This window comes from Salvia splendens, chromosome 16, assembly GCF_004379255.2.
Source record: "Salvia splendens isolate huo1 chromosome 16, SspV2, whole genome shotgun sequence".
Classification (NCBI taxonomy): Eukaryota; Viridiplantae; Streptophyta; class Magnoliopsida; order Lamiales; family Lamiaceae; genus Salvia; species Salvia splendens.
Genome location: NC_056047.1, coordinates 10697340 through 10713835, shown reverse-complemented (window position 1 = coordinate 10713835; position 16496 = coordinate 10697340). Strand labels below are relative to the sequence as shown.

Here is a 16496-nt window from a genome sequence, read left to right as displayed (position 1 = left end):
ACTCATTAATCCTTATTATGTGCCCAAGAAATAGTTATATATTTAGGGACCGTTTGGTAGCTATGTTTCGCCTAGATAAGAGAGTAATCTGAGTTTATTTGTGTGTTTGGTAGTTATGTTACCAAACATAGTAGCCCGTGTTTTGTATCTGGCCCGCACAAAACCCATACAAAATCCTATGTTTTAATCATATTTGTAACTACCCAAAATCCTATGTTATTTATCGTGGAAGCCTAGTTAATTTAGCAAAATACAATTATACCCATCAAAATTTCTAACCTTAAACCAAAAAGAACGCAGACACAATTCTCTTCTTCACAACAATAGCGATAGAGAACTCTTCCTAAATTCTCTCAATCTGCCTTCCTCCGTTTCTTCCGGCGACTCGAAACCTTCTGGCGACTACATCTCTCCCGACGACTTTGTTTCTGAATCAAGGTTAGGATTTTAGCTATGAAGGGAATTCACCCAGTGAACCAAGACGGGCAGATTCTGTTTCCAAGCCCCCAACCCAATCTCATCGGTCTCAACTGGAAATGCAACTCCTTTTTACATTTATGGCAAGAACAAGGGCAAGGCGAAGGCGACATCCTCACAGGCCACGGCCCCGGACCCGACCCGACCCCGACCTCAGCCCCAACTTCTGCTGCGGGACATGCCTACGCGGAGTTGGTGGTGGCCGCCAACCGGAGGACGTTGTTGGACACGCACCACGCCCACATGCAATGCGAGGACCTGGACAAAGCCGAATACCTCAAGTGGATGATTGATGATCTGCGCCGCAAGCTGGGAATGAAGGATTAGTAATGTAGGATTTAGTGAACTTGTTTTTTATTTCTAAATCTTGTAAAAAAAATTTAATTAGTAATGTAGGATTTGCCTTTAATCGTAGTGTTTTTTTTATAATTTTGCATGACATATTTGAAAACATAAAAAATTAATTAACAAAATAATAGTGAAATCTATAGGGCGGACTTTAAGGCGTCTCACTGCAAGTGGAAGGGTAAGAAGATAGAATGCATATGTGGCAGAGCATAGGACGCCCTATAGGACGGACTTTATGACGCCACGATTTCGTGATTAATGGGTTGATTTAATTTGTCTTTAAAAAAGTATATTTAAATTTGAAGGAGCAGGGAGGAAACCAATGAGCAGTTGACAACGTAGTGACTTTATGTCTCAGTCTCTGTTTATGAGTAGTTGAAAGAGTGGGCTCGGTTTCCAATTGTCTATGAGTGTATACTTTTTTTCTTTTCAAGTTACATTAAAAGTACTCCTACAAATTAATTTGCAGCTAAAATAATCATATACATAAATTTTGTTATTTAAGCGATTCACATAGTAATACTCCGTAAAACATAATTATAGTTTACGGAAGACAATATAAATCATATGAGGGGGGTATTAACGTAAAATTTGCATCAGCAAATACATTTTTCGGATTAGAATTGTTATTTTATCTTTCAAAAAATATTGTAAATAGCTAGGGTTAACGCATTGTAATTAAAGCCTGCAACTCTATTACATCCTTTAAAAAATAAAGATTTCCTCTAATGATTACATAACTGGTAACCATAATGATGAGAAAAACAAAAATGAAAATAAAACATAGTACGTCCCAAACTCCGAAATTCGAGGACTCGGACAAGTTGCTATTAAACAAATTAATGGAATATAATCAATCAATTTGTGAGAGAAGAGAAAGTAAGAGCGTCAGAAAACTATCTGAGTAAAGTATGAAGAAGAAGAGAAACATGGAGAAAAAAGAAGGAGAATAAACGGCGCTCAAATGTGTTTTGTGTTAGGGTTTAAAAAAGAATTTATATTTATTTATTTAATGGGTTAAAATGGACTTTAATAATTTGGTTTAATTGGGCTAATTAGGCGGGTGGTTTGGTTACGATTATTGGGTTTAAACTTCAGTTAATTTCGTGGGTTTTTGAGTTGGTTATTGCACTCTCGAGATACTAAGTATGAGTACATTATATACTTTAATATTTTGGTGTTTATTTTGCTGGAGTACTTCTTTCTTTATGATTCAAATAATATTAGCAGCAAAATTAATTACTCCTAGGCACCAAGCATTTTAATTATTGTTTATATTCTCAAGATGATATGTATAAAAATGTAATGGATATTTTTAAAAAAACAAACCAGACATTTGGTGAGAGTGTATATACTAAACTGTCCAAAAGACTATTTTTAGTTGATTAAAAATGCTAACTTATGCTTCTAAGTATAACAAGTATGCTTTTAAAAAGTCTTTAATCTTAGTCTCCCAACCAAAATTAAAGACGCTGGCAATTTAAGGACGTTTTTCTCTGCGTCCTCAATTTTGGTTATTTTTAAAAAAAGTTTTAACACAGGGAATTGCATCGGTAATTTTGTGTTATTATAAGATAAGTTTGTTTTGTTGCCGCGTACTGAATTCCTCTTTAACAGGAACTCACAAATTTTAGAAGCTAATGAATACTACTAGGAGTACTTTGTTACTAACTCTGCTTTAACGTTAATGAAGAATTATCTTCACAATTTTACAAACAAAAATACACAGACTTTAGAAGAAACCTGCATATAAATTGATAATGCATGTCACTAATTTCACCCTTTCCTTCTTTCATAATTTTTATTTAGACTAAGTAATTGCGTTGTTAAACGGAGCAGTAGTGCAGTACATGTACAGTGTGCATAATTAGGAGTAGTTATTAGTAGTAGTAATTTATATTCACTAATAAGTTATACTTTTACACAGACACCTGCACGGATCTTCTCGAGCACCATTGTGTTTAGTTATATAAATTAGGGTTTATACACTGTTTGATTCATGAATAATGATATAATTTTATAACCACTCAAATCTTAAGAAATAACCGCTCACTTAAAAGCGAAATTTATCCAAAAGAAAATCACATGGTACTACAAAAGTAGAGCAAGTCTTAAAAAAAACAGATAAAATGTGAGCACTAGTACTCTGATTAACCTACAAAATGGAACCAAAAAAGAAAGAAAGATAACATACCTGAATAAATGGATGAAAATGAGACTATATTATATAAGCCATGAATGCCGGCACATGTAGATGAAAAAAATGAAGGAGGTGGCCCCCACGGAAGGAGTACAATAACTGTGAACTCATAAAGAGAAACACTACTATAATTGTTCATCATCTATTTCTCTCGTACAAAAGCATAGCATCTCTCCTAGCCTAATCTCTCCATTTTAGTTCAAAATCAAACATCTCCTGTTAAAAAAAAAAGAGAAAGAAAAGAGGGTTGGAAGTAGGTACAGCAAAAATCCAAATATATATGGGGAGAGGGAAAGTGGAGTTGAAGAGGATCGAGAACAAGATAAATAGGCAGGTGACTTTCGCCAAGAGAAGAAATGGGCTTCTCAAAAAGGCCTATGAACTCTCTGTCCTCTGCGATGCCGAGGTGGCTCTCATCATCTTCTCCAGCAAAGGCAAACTCTATGAGTTCTGCAGCACTTCTAGGTCTCTCCCCCCCCCTCTCCACTCACTGTGTGTGTGTGTATGTGTGTGTGTTTTAGTTAATTTTTATTTAGCCCTTGGTGATTGTTACAAAATTTTTAGGTTAAATACTTATCATTTGTTTGGGGGGATTTATCATAAGAAAAAACTCAGAATATGTACTTCAGAAAATTGCTTCTCACCTTTTTTTTTTTACTTTCCTCATCACTAAATTTTGGTTGGATTTGAAGTACTCAAGAAAAAATATTTTCTGTTTTTAAATTCTTGCTCTCTTTTTATTTATATTTTAGATAGTAGTACTAGTATTATTCTTTTCTCTGCCTATGGTTCTCATAAAAGCTAAAGATGCCCAAAGTCTTGTAAGAGAAGACATTTGGTTTTATAATTAGGGTTTCATTACTTTTTTTTTTCTCAAGCTATTTAGTTTGATGGGGATCAACTTAATTATATACACTATGTCTATAAACATATCCCAAAGCTTTAGTTAATTAATTTCATGGGTTTTTGTGTTGATTATTGTTCTCTCCAGTTTTCTAATTGTACTTTTTTTGGTCATAAAATCCTTCAGTTGTCGTGGTAGTATGGCAATTCTACTTCTTAAATGTGTAGGTTTCTAGGTGCTTTTATTTCTTCGATTAATTAATTTTGTTAAATTGAGTTTAAAATGTATGTATTTCTAATTAAAGATGTTATTTTCGGAGTGAACCACTTAGCAAATGATACGTCTTGACTGAATCTCTAAATTATGAAAATGATAGCCTCTAAATAGGGTGATGTGGATATGTTTAATTTGGTGTTTGATTTTGCTACTTGTTTCTTTGATGTTAGTATGTCCAAGGCAGTGGAGAAATACCACCAGTCTAACTACGCTCAGAATGAAACAAATCAATCTCCTAATAATGACCAGGTAATATTAATATCAATGCTGCATTCTTATTGTTTGCCAAATCATATCTTGCTCGATCATATGAAATATGATATCTAATTAAACCGTAGGTACAATTAGTTAGGTTTGTCTACGATATCTGTATTAATTAATGTTGAAATATGGTTAGTTGAAAAATCAACATGATCCCTTCATGATTGTAGGACACCTACGAAGAGTATCTGAAGCTAAAGGAAAGAGCTGAGGCTCTACAACAATCTCAGAGGTAATTATCCTTTATTAATATATTTCGCAAGATGATAAAAATAAAAAGATCAATTAATTTTTTTAGAAAATAAATCAATATTTTGATTAGAGTGTATAGTGAATTCCTCCTTAGCAGGAAATCACAAACTGTAGGACTTAATCAGTTACTTTGATATTAACTCTACTTTAACATGAGCACAAATGTACAATAGATTTGTCTGTATATATGATTTTAAAATATATGTAGTACTCCTAATAAACGTTCATAAAATATACTCTATTTGTTCCATAAAAATATATGCACTTTCCATTTTCGTCTGTCCCACAAAAATAAAATGCACTCCATTTTTGGAAAGTTATAGTATCATTTAAATAATGTAGGCCCCACTATCTACTAATTTTATTTTAACTATCATTCACCTCATCTCTCTTACTTTACCATACCATTCCCATCTTTCTCTCTTACTTTACCAATTTTGTCTTAATTCCCGTGCCACACCCAATGCCCATATTTTTATGGGACGGATGGAGTATATGTAGTACTCCTAATAAACGTTCATGACGAACAATGACATTGGACTTTCAATTTTTATTTTAATTCTGAATAGTCCAAATCCAGTGTGACCCATTCTCTGGCTTGGGATTCTCCTTCATTAAAACAAATTAAACATTCAAGATTCCAAAATGCCAGCGGCTATTACGGTACTAGCTAGTGAACTAATTTATTTTTGAAACTAATTAGTATCAAATGGTGTTAATATCAACTGACAAATAAAATCAAAAGACTCGAGATATTCATAATAATCATGAATTTGTTGAAATTTGTGGTTCTTAAGTGGTAGTTGAGTGTGGAAATTTGTTGTAAAACGAGGTTTTGAGCCCTTACAGTTCCACTCAATATCAATGTAATATACTCCTACTTAGCGTACAATCAATATAATTGCATCTCTATTTTTGTGTTCTTACAAGTTTTTTTTAGTAAATTCGAAAGAAATAGAGCTGTTGGAGTTATTTATTCATGTAGGAGTATTTTATTTGTTTGTAAGTTTATCATGAAGAAATGCGGAGTAAAAAATTTATTTCCCTTTAATCCATCATATTCGTAAACAGAAATTTCACCATTTATTCCTGTACATATTGGATTGAAAATCATGAATAAGATAGAAAAAGATGGAAAAGAAATGATCGATTTAGAGAAGAGAAATTTTGTATTCCGCCTCTTTGTATCATGATAACTTTTAAATCAAAGAGATTTGTTGCTATACACATATACAAGTATAAGAAGGTATTGGAAGTTAAATTCTACACATAACCTCTAATTTAGTTTATTTTATATTTTGGAACTGTACGTTTCATACCAGGCATGTTCTAGGGGAAGATTTGGCTAAGTTGGGCATAAAGGAGCTTGATCAACTTGAACATGCCTTAGATGGAACGTTAAAACAAATACGGTACAAGAAGGTTGTCACACTTTCTTTTTTCTTCTATTTTTCAAAATTGACATTACTTCATATTCTATTTTTACTAAATTTAATTTCATACCTTCAATTATGTATATATGCAGAATCATAGCTTGTGCGTTCAGCTCTCTGATCTTCAGCAAAAGGTATGCTCTCCGTGGGGAAATAATTTATTGTTGGAAATTTTGCAGCCTTATACGGGCAACCCTTGCTATTACAAAGAACACAAAAACTGGAAGGTAAATGAAACAAAGTAAATACAATAAAAGGAACAAGATGCAAACTATAGTCTTCTTAAGTCGAGTCGAGGTGACCCTCTCTCCACAAGATGAAATACGCCCCGGCTAGTGCTCACGGATTGGCGTAATGTCCCCAAAGATGAAACGACTTTCCTCCTATCGAGTTGAAGCACCTCAAACTCGTAGGCTCCGGCGAACTTGAATTGGAGGCGAGAACCGAGCAATGCGATGCTCCTAAGATGCGAACTAGCATGCTTGAGCTAGAGAGAAGAGAGAATGATTATTGGTTGTGTCTACTCTTCTCCTAAAACTCCATCTATTTATAGGATATGTGAGCCTACATGAAGAGTCATGGCATTAAGGCATCACATAATGCATTTGGAGAAGAAAGGCCAAAGGCCTAGCCTTTTCAAATTTTACACGTTTTCAACAATCCCCCACATTGGATATGTGACACAAATGCATGTATGCAGACTCTTTTGCTCAGTTCTCAGGAAACGATACTGTATTTGGAGAGGTAACTTGTGGTTTGAACCTTCCATAGTCAACACTATCGGACATACCGGCGGACTAGTGGACGCGATGCCTTGAACTATTCCTCCTTGGTGTATGCCTAGTCAATAGCATCAACACAATATTGTCTCAACTCCATCAGTTCTCACGTTTGTGTTCGTTTCGGCCATGGAACACCTCTTTGGAATTCATAAGTGACTCACACACACGAAGCGGCCCCACTTCTCACTTACATAGGTGATTCTTTCATGAGTATCCTGCTATACTGCATCTCCTTGAGATTTCAAGAATCATTAAAAGTCAAAAGACTTAACCTCTTACCACGTGCAGGTTACCACACTCAATGCTTTCTAAAGAATGGGCGAAGATTAAAATCTTCTGAGTGTTACAGCTAGATTTGTATAGCTTCGTTTTCTCATTGAACCAATCCCATGGGATCTCCAATCGTATGGTTGGGTTACCACTATACTCATCTTTTAAGATGTGGTTTTCAGTCTCATTCCTTGTAGCAATTTATGCATTTGATCACGGTTTAAACCTTTCGTTAACGGATCCGCTAAGTTATCCACTGACTTTACATAGTCAACTGAGATAATGCCACTCGTGATCAACTGCCTTACGGTATTATGTCACCGACGAATATGTCGAGACTTACCATTATAAAAGCCACTTTGTGCTCTACCTATAGCTGCTTTACTATCACAGTGTATCAATACTGCGGGCACTAGCTTCTTCCAACATGGAATACATTCTAGGAAATTTCTGAGCCACTCGGCTTCTTCCCCTGCTTTATCGAAAGCGATAAACTCAGATTCCATGGTGGAACGAGCAATACACGTCTGTTTCGTTGATTTCCACGAAACAACACCACCCCCACAGTGAACACATACCCACTTATCGAAAATGAGTCTTTTGAATCAGAGATCCAATTTGCATCACAGTACCCTTCAAGTATTTGGGGGTATCTTGTGTAATGCAACCCAAAGTTAATAGTATACTTCAAGTATCTCAAAACTCTACACAGAGCTTTCCAATGTTCCTTACTTGGGTTGCTCGTAAATCGGCTCAACTTGTTTACAAGACAAGCAAGATCAGGTCGAGTACAGTTTGTGGTAAACATCAAACTTCCTATGACCTTTGCATACTCTTCTTGAGCAACAGAATCACCCATATTCTTGCTCAGATGGACATTGAGCTCCAAAGGAGTCTTTGCTGGCTTACAATCAAACGAGTTGAATTTCTTAAGCATTTTCTCAACATAATGAGATTGCGTTAGGGCAATTCCCTCATTAGTCCTCAATATTTTGATTCCGAGAATCACATCAGCTAGACCCATATCTTTCATATCGAAATTTCTTTTCAACATTTTTTTTGTCTCGTTAATAATGGCACTATCGCTGCCCATTATCAACATATCATCAACATACAGACACACAATAACAAACCCGTTATCTGTGTTCTTAATGTAAACACACTTATCACACTCATTGAAAATGAATCCATTTGCCAACATCACGTTGTCAAATTTCAAATGCCATTGTAATGGTGCTTGCTTCAACCCATATAATGACTTTACCAGTTTGCATACTTTACGCTCTTGCCAAGGCACAACAAACCCTTCGGGTTGTTCCATATATATTTCTTCTTCCAGATCACCTTTCAGAAATGCAGTTTTCACATCCATTTGGTGAATCTCAAGATTGTGCAAAGCAGCAATCGCTAGAAGCACCCGAATGGAAGTGATTCTCGTAACAGGTGAATAGGTATCAAAAAAGTTATACCATTCTTTCTGCTTAAAGCCTTGGACAACTATGCGAGCTTTGTACTTATCTATAGTACCATCAGGCTTATATTTCCTTTTCATAATCCACTTGCACCCTAAAGGCTTACAGCCTTCAGGCAAGTCTACCAACACCCAAGTGTTATTTCTCATGATGGATTCAATTTCACTGTTGATAGCTTCTTGCCACCACGCCGCGTCTGGGCCAGACAGAGCTTCTGCTAATGACTTTGGTTCGTCATCCAACGTAAAAGTTATGAAGTCAGGATCAAATGTTTTAGCAACTTTAACTCTTTTACCACGTCTTGGTTCAACATCCTCAGGACTTGACCTCGTCCTTTTTGGAGGATTAGAACTAGTGGATTCATCCATCATTCTTTCACTAGAACGATCCTCTTGCCTCTTGCAAGGGTATACATTCTCAAAGAATATAGCATTCCTTGACTCAATCGTTGTTCCTTCAGCCACGCCAGGCACAGCTGACCTATGGACTAGTAAACGATAGGCACTACTACTAAGTGCATGGCCAATAAAGATGCAATTGACTGTTTTAGGGCCTATTGCAACTTGTTTCGGAGGTGGCACTTCTACCTTCGCTAAACACCCCCACACTTTGAGGTATGAATATGAAGGTTTCTTCCCTTTCCACAACTCATAAGGAGTCACATCCCTATTTTTTAGTAGAATTTTATTCAGGATATGATTCGCTGTTAACACAGCCTCCCCCCATATGTTCTGGGATAAACCTGTGACACCTCAACCCCTCTGACGTATACTCCTTTAATAAATAAATCCCTTATCATAAAAGCAATTAATACACGTGCCTAATTCATAGAACACTCATATAATATAAGTTCAAACCAACACTTATCCGATACATATTTCAAAATATCATGTAAAGTAGTGGAACCCTCTCACCACTCTATATACTATACATTTATCTACATGCAAAATGATGAGGAGGAGAAGGTTGCCAATATGCGTCAGCCGCCGAACCTGATAACACGTGGAGTTCCTATGACCCACACTCAAAACTCTACTGCTATCTTATTCCTGAAAAATTTAGTGATTTATATGAGCCACAACTCAGTATATATAAATTTCCACCTTTAATCTCACATGATACAAACATCAAGCATATTCTTTTATCAATACATATAATCAAAAACAATATATAACATAATTTAAAAACAAACCAATTCATATTCATATGCATATGCCACTCTATGCAGTTTATTATTCTGTAACAGTCAAGCCTGGTATCTGCCCGGGATTCCTCTATGATTGACCCGTAGGTCCCATTATGATTTGACCAGAAGGTCCCACTGTGATTTGACCCGAAGGTCCCAATATGTTTGACCCGAAGGTCCCAATATGTTTTGACCCGAAGGTCCCAATATGATCCACTGTGATTTCAGATCCAGGGCAAAACCGTCACAGATCCTCTTTAATCCAATGATTCACATAATCAGTATCATAAACATATCCTTTGCACCAATAACATATCCATATCATATTCCATCAATTTATCCAATATATCTAAACAAACACGTCCATTTCAGCAATCAAATATTCATATCATATTCGACCATCAAAATCAAACAATTCATAATCATATCAATTTCACACCATATAATCAAATAATTCACTCCAATTCAACATATAACAAGCAACCACATAACACATGTAAAACTAAAAGTGTGATTTATACACACCTTCACTACGATAATAGCTGTCTGAACTTTTAAATCCATCTTTCCATCTACGGCCCTTGTTCCTTCAAAATTTCCTTCTACTGGAATAATATTTCCCTTCCCCCTTTCTTTTTCCTTCACTAATTTCCCTTTTTCTAATCCTCTGTTTCTCTTCTCCCCTCTTGCCTAATAAAGAATTGTTAATGAAATATATGTGTGTCTTAAGTCGGTTTGGCCGACGTGGGGAAACTAAATAACTATTGCTCCACGACCCTTGTAAATAGTTTAATATAAAGAAAACACTGCAATTTATTGCTTTTGTGTATGAAAGTTTAATAAATGGCCACATATATTACATAACCTTTTATTTACATTATTTAGTTTAATTACAAATGGCACTCCTGTATATATACTTATGCATGGAAACCTTAAAAATTTGACACTTGTATACTATCTTCAAAACTATATGCTCCTTATTTAATTGATAATATAAGCCACATCCTTATTAATGATATATATGTACTATAATTATGATACTATATCATATAAGAACCACGTATGACACATAGCTTAGTAATTAGAAAAATACTCCCAGTCTAACACGTACATATGCATAAACATCTAACACATAAATTCATTATTCTAATTTAAAACTTAATTACACGTAATTATGTGACACATAATTGCTAATATTATGAAATATCATGAAAGTATATTTCTAGATATAAAAAGTTATAATTAACTTAATCTCTCATAGTTTACTAAACACCATAAAATATAGCAACCCACTTAAAACTCTAAAATTCTAATAAAAATGTATATCGTGTAATTATAATAAAATATGTAATTATGAAATATGATGTATGATTTGGGTCACGGGTGTCACAAAACCAGAATTAATCAACAGAGCATTCATCATCTCTTTAAGTGTTCTATTTTTTCGTTCAGTAACTCCATTTGACTGGGGAAAATATGGAGCCGTTGTTCGGTGAATTATACCACTTGCATGACATAATTCTGCAAACGGGGCTACATACTCACCACCTCTATCACTTTGAACACACTTAATTCGACAATTAAGTTAATTTTCGGCTTCATTTTTGAAGTCTTTAAACGCTTCAATTGTCTCATCTTTACTTCTTAATAAGTAAAGGTAACAATACCTTGTGCAATCATCTATAAATGTGATGAAGTACTTTTTACCACCTCTAGTTTGCACAAATTTTAAATCACATACGTCTGTATGTATTAACTCTAGAGGTTTTGTGCTCCGTTCTACCGAGCGAAACGGTAGCTTGGTCATTTTTGCTTCAACACAGACTTCACATTTTTCTTGTAAGTTAAACTTATCTACTTTTAGTAAATTAAGATTTACTAACATTTTTATAGCATTTAGATTTACATGTCCCAATCTTTTATGCCATAAATCAGAGCACTCAAGCAAATAAGAGGATGTGTCATCTTCCTTATTTCTTAATCCTTTTCCACGGTGAATGACCGTAACATTCAGCTCAAAAAACCCATTCACTAGGTGACCTTCACCTATGAACTTTTCATACTTGGTCAATATAACCTTTTCACACTCAAATTCTAGTGAAAATCCATGATTTACTAGAAGTGAGCCTGACACCAAATTATTTCGGATGTCTGGGACATGCAGCACATCCTTGAGGGTAAGAACTTTTCCAGATCCTAATTTTAGGAACACATTACCTACACCAACCACCTTAGAAGAGGCTTGGTTTCCCATGCGTACTTTTCTACCTTCAACAGATTTGTAAGTAGAAAAAACGCTTCTCTCGGAGCACACATGACATGTGGCACCCGTATCAACAAACCATTCATTTGGATTGTTACCATGGTTCACGTCGGAGACCATTGCGACCACCTTGTGATCTTTGTTGTTTATAACAACACGTTCAAATAATTTGCACAGTATTGTTTTCAACAATAAGTACACAATTATATTGAACCAAATGTGCATTGATATATTCATCAACTCATGAATCCCAATTACTACTGCCAACTCTAAATTGGTCTTGCTTGTCAAATGACAAACGATAAACATCATTCTCAAGAGAATAGATCTCAAGGAATTAACCACTCCATAGCGCATCGACATTGCGACCGTTCGTTGCTTTATTCCAGCTTTGAATTTCATGTTTCCTCCAGCTTCGGTCGACATGATTTCAACAAGAATACAATATTTCGTCTTGCGATTGTTGGAAATATTGCAGCCTTTACACGGGCAACCCTTGCTATTACAAAGAACACAAAAACTAGAAGGTAAATGAAACAAAGTAAATACAATAAAAGGAACAAGATGCAAACTATAGTCTTCTTAAGTCGAGTGGAGGTGACCCTCTCTCCGCAAGACGAAATACGCCCCGGCTAGTGCTCACGGATTGTCGTAATGTCCCCAAAGATGAAACGACTTTCCTCCTATCGAGTTGAAGCACCTCAAACTCGTAGGCTCCGGCGAACTTGAATTGGAGGTGAGAACCGAGCAATGCGATACTCCTAAGATGCGAACTAGAATGCTTGAGCTAGAGAGAAGAGAGAATGATTGTTGGTTGTGTCTACTCTTCTCCTAAAATTCCATCTATTTATAGGATATGTGAGCCTACATGAAGAGTCATGGCATTAAGGCATCACATAATGCATTTGGAGAAGAAAGGCCAAAGGCCTAGCCATTTCAAATTTTACACGTTTTCAACATTTATTTCCGAGTTACACTCTAATGCATCCGAATATATGGTGCATTCATCCTAATTAAATTGTGTAGTAGTATGATAAATCTAAAATGAGATTGTTAAAATTTAATTAGGATGGATACATTGTACTAATAGATATAGAGGAATGATTGCTTTTCTTATTTGTGCATGTACTAATAATGACATTAACTATTGCTACTGATGCTCAGGAAAGAAGTTTATTGGAACTTAATGCAGCTTTGATGAGTAAGGTACAGTTTCCAACTCATAGTTCTTAAATGACTAAAGTCCCAATTGGGTTCTTAACATATTGTGTTTTTTTTATTTTGGTCCAAAACATTATCTTTTGAATTATTCGGTCCCTCACATTTGAAATCGGATCACATTTGGTCCATTTTGGATGGTTCCGTCAAATTTTTGACGGTTTTAATTACCGGGTCACAAATCCGTCACTAATCCGTCACTAACTGAGAGAAACAAATCCGTCACTAATCCGTCACTAATCCATCACTAATCCGTCACAAATTCGTCACTAATCCGTCACTAATCCCATTATTTACATTAAAAAGAAAGAGGAGTAAAAAACATTTCTTCTTCCCTTCGTCTTCTTTAATTCCTATCTCCTTAATCTCTCTCTCTCTCTCTCTCTCTCACACACACAGAGAGTCACCGATGAAGAAAGCTTCACATTGCGGAGCGCAATGTTGTTAATTGGCGGGGACACATGCTTCCAACGGTTATGAATCAGCCCAGTTTCGTAGACCCAACAGCGCCGCTGCCGCCGCCGTCGCAGCCACCGCGATCCTCCTTCAGCTGCGACCGCCACCCCGCCGAGAACTTCACCGGCTTCTGCCCCATCTGCCTCTGCGAGCGCCTCACCACTCTCGACAGCAACTCCTCCGCCAACACCCCCTCCTCCTCCCGCCGCCCCTCCTCCGCCTCCGCCGCCATCAAAGCCCTCTTCTCCTCCTCCTTCGCCGCTGCGAAACCCGCCGCCACCAGCAGCAGCAGCAGCTTCTTCCCGCCTCAGAAGCCCTCGAAGACTTCCTTTTTCCCCGAGCTCCGCCGCACAAAGTCATTCTCGGCGTCCAAGAATGAAGCTTTGAGCCAATTCTTCGAGCCCCAGAGGAAATCTTGCGATGTTAGAGGGAGAAACACTATCTGGTCCCTCTTCTCCCTCGACGACGGCGACACCTCCTCCAGCCAAGAAAATGCAAGAAATTGATGAAATTGAAGAATCCCATTTGGAGAATTCAAGAAACGAAGTTGAATTCGAGGTAAATGAAGGCGAAATAGTTGAAGAAGAGAGTAATGTGAAGAAGATAAAGAAGCACATTGATCTCCACAGCCAATAGAAGAAGAGCTCCGGCGGAGGCGGGTTTTGGGCGGCGGATTAGTGACGGGTCAGTTTCTCCCAGTTAGTGACGGATTAATGACAGATTTGTGACTCGGTAATTAAAACCGTCAAAAATTTGACGGAACCGTCCAAAATGGACCAAATGTGAACCGATTTCAAATGTGAGGGATCGAATAATTCAAAAGATAAAGTTTTGGACGAAAATAAAAAAAACGCAATATGTTAAGGACCATTTTGGGACTTTAGCCTTCTTAAATTCCTGATTCAATATACGTTCAAATGTTGAAAGATAGGTTAGATGTATCCTATGAGAAGTCCCATCCATTTATTTTATCCCAGCAGGCTGCACCTGTTATATTTATTCCATTAAAAAATTCATCAATAGTTGCACCTAACTTGAAACTAGTTTTGATGCTCTATTTTCATGCTGGTGCATATTATAAATTACTCATATTTAGTTATATGTTGAAATTGATGAGGCATTTTAAGAAATCCCCTAATCAATTGTTTCCATCTTTCAGTATAAACAATGAAACAAGTATGTATACAACGCAATATTGTATTATTATGAAAGTCATCTCACTCTTTGTCAGTTGAGGTATCATCATGATAATAATGTTTGTGAGCTAATTAATTCATAATATGTTATTGGAATTAAATATTTAATGTTTGTGAGCTAATTAATTCATAATATGTTATTGGAATTAAATATTTTACGATTATATATATAGGGAGATGATCAAAACAAGTATATGTTTAAATCCAGAAATGCAGCCCAAATCTTGGCCCTAGGATTAGATGATCTAATGGTCAATAATTAACAAAAAACACGGAGGGTCATAATTAAGCAGTTTTAGGTTATATTATAAGATTCGGGTTTGATGTCATGATAAGATCATTTTTAGGTCATACTTTGTTAGAATGACCTAAAAATAAGTTAACAATGACCTAAAAATGTACTATGCATGATATTGTTATGTGTTTCTGTATTTAAATATAGTTTTGCATATATATAAATAAATAAGTATGTTCCTCTTTTATAGAGAAAATGCATGAATATATTGTTGTTGATGATATACATAGCAGCTTGAAGGAAGTGGTTCACCAGAATCAACTTGGCATTTACAATATGAGGTTAACGCACGATACCAGCACACTCACTTTCTTGATCCCAACAACAACACACCAGAAATCGGGTAATTTGTTTTCTTCTATTATCACTTGATAGTAGATTGCTTTTGGAATATCAGAAATATAATGGAGAGCAGTTTTTTTTATTAATACTATATTTTATTGTTTAGCAGTTATGACTCGATTGTAACAGCGGATAATGTGAGAGAGAATGCAAATGGGATGATGATTTCGGAATGGATGCATTGACTCTATACATAACTATGAGAGAACTGCATCTAATATGTGCTTATAAAATTAATATGGTACAATATTTTCGAAAGACTTCTAAATTATATAAATCCATATGCCGTAAAGGACTGTAATAAATCCCAGGTCCTAATGGGTTGATAAGTATCTCTTAACATGCGTTGGTTTGATGTGTTGAAAAAGATCTTAAGAGTGAATTGTTTGTTGTATTTCTTTCAGTTTTTTCCCATCGTTTGGATTACTCCTTAAAAGCGGAGGAGAATATGGAGTGTTATTTACAAGGAAATAGGTCATTATTAGAATTTTAGTGTTTTTCTAGGAAGACTATATATCATTGATTCTTTCCTTCATGTGTATTCACTGAAAAGTTTTTGGAGTTGGCCACAACGCAGTATATTGACTATAGCTGGTTTTCTAAATGCATAGAGGAAAACTCCACAATCTCAGCCTTAATCTTCTTCTTGATAAAGTGTCTGCCAACTTTAATGTCATTGATCGTCATGTTGAACCGGGTTTTTTGATAAACTAATTGCCACATTATTGTTGCAAATGACTTGGCAAGTTCGTGTCGAATGAACCCACCCTAGGGTGTGAAGGAAAAGTTGTGTCGAATGACAACTCAGATCGGCCATTAACTTCTTCAGCCAAAGAACTTATGTCACCTTACTTTTGTTTCGTCTGAAACGCCTCTTTGACACTTAGTAAGTCAAAATCTTTCTACTTCTTGCTTCTTCAAATAA

General features: G+C 35.9%; 1 protein-coding gene across 5 annotated transcripts; it reads left to right on the top strand.

Moving 5' to 3' along the window:
* The first annotated feature begins 3150 nt into the window (after positions 1-3150).
* LOC121771230 (MADS-box protein 04g005320-like) lies at positions 3151-15985 on the top strand. 5 transcript variants are annotated; one of them, XM_042168004.1, is made up of 8 exons: positions 3151-3490; positions 4316-4394; positions 4577-4638; positions 5981-6080; positions 6184-6225; positions 13229-13270; positions 15460-15572; positions 15678-15985. In XM_042168004.1, the coding sequence occupies exons 1-8, from the start codon at positions 3306-3308 to the stop codon at positions 15754-15756; spliced, it is 702 nt and encodes a 233-aa protein (XP_042023938.1). In that variant the 5' UTR covers positions 3151-3305; the 3' UTR covers positions 15757-15985. The 5 variants fall into 5 exon arrangements, with proteins under 5 accessions (XP_042023938.1, XP_042023939.1, XP_042023940.1 ...); XM_042168005.1 differs by having other exon boundaries at positions 3152-3490; positions 15463-15572; XM_042168006.1 differs by having other exon boundaries at positions 3152-3490; positions 15681-15985.
* Positions 15986-16496: the final 511 nt, after the last annotated feature.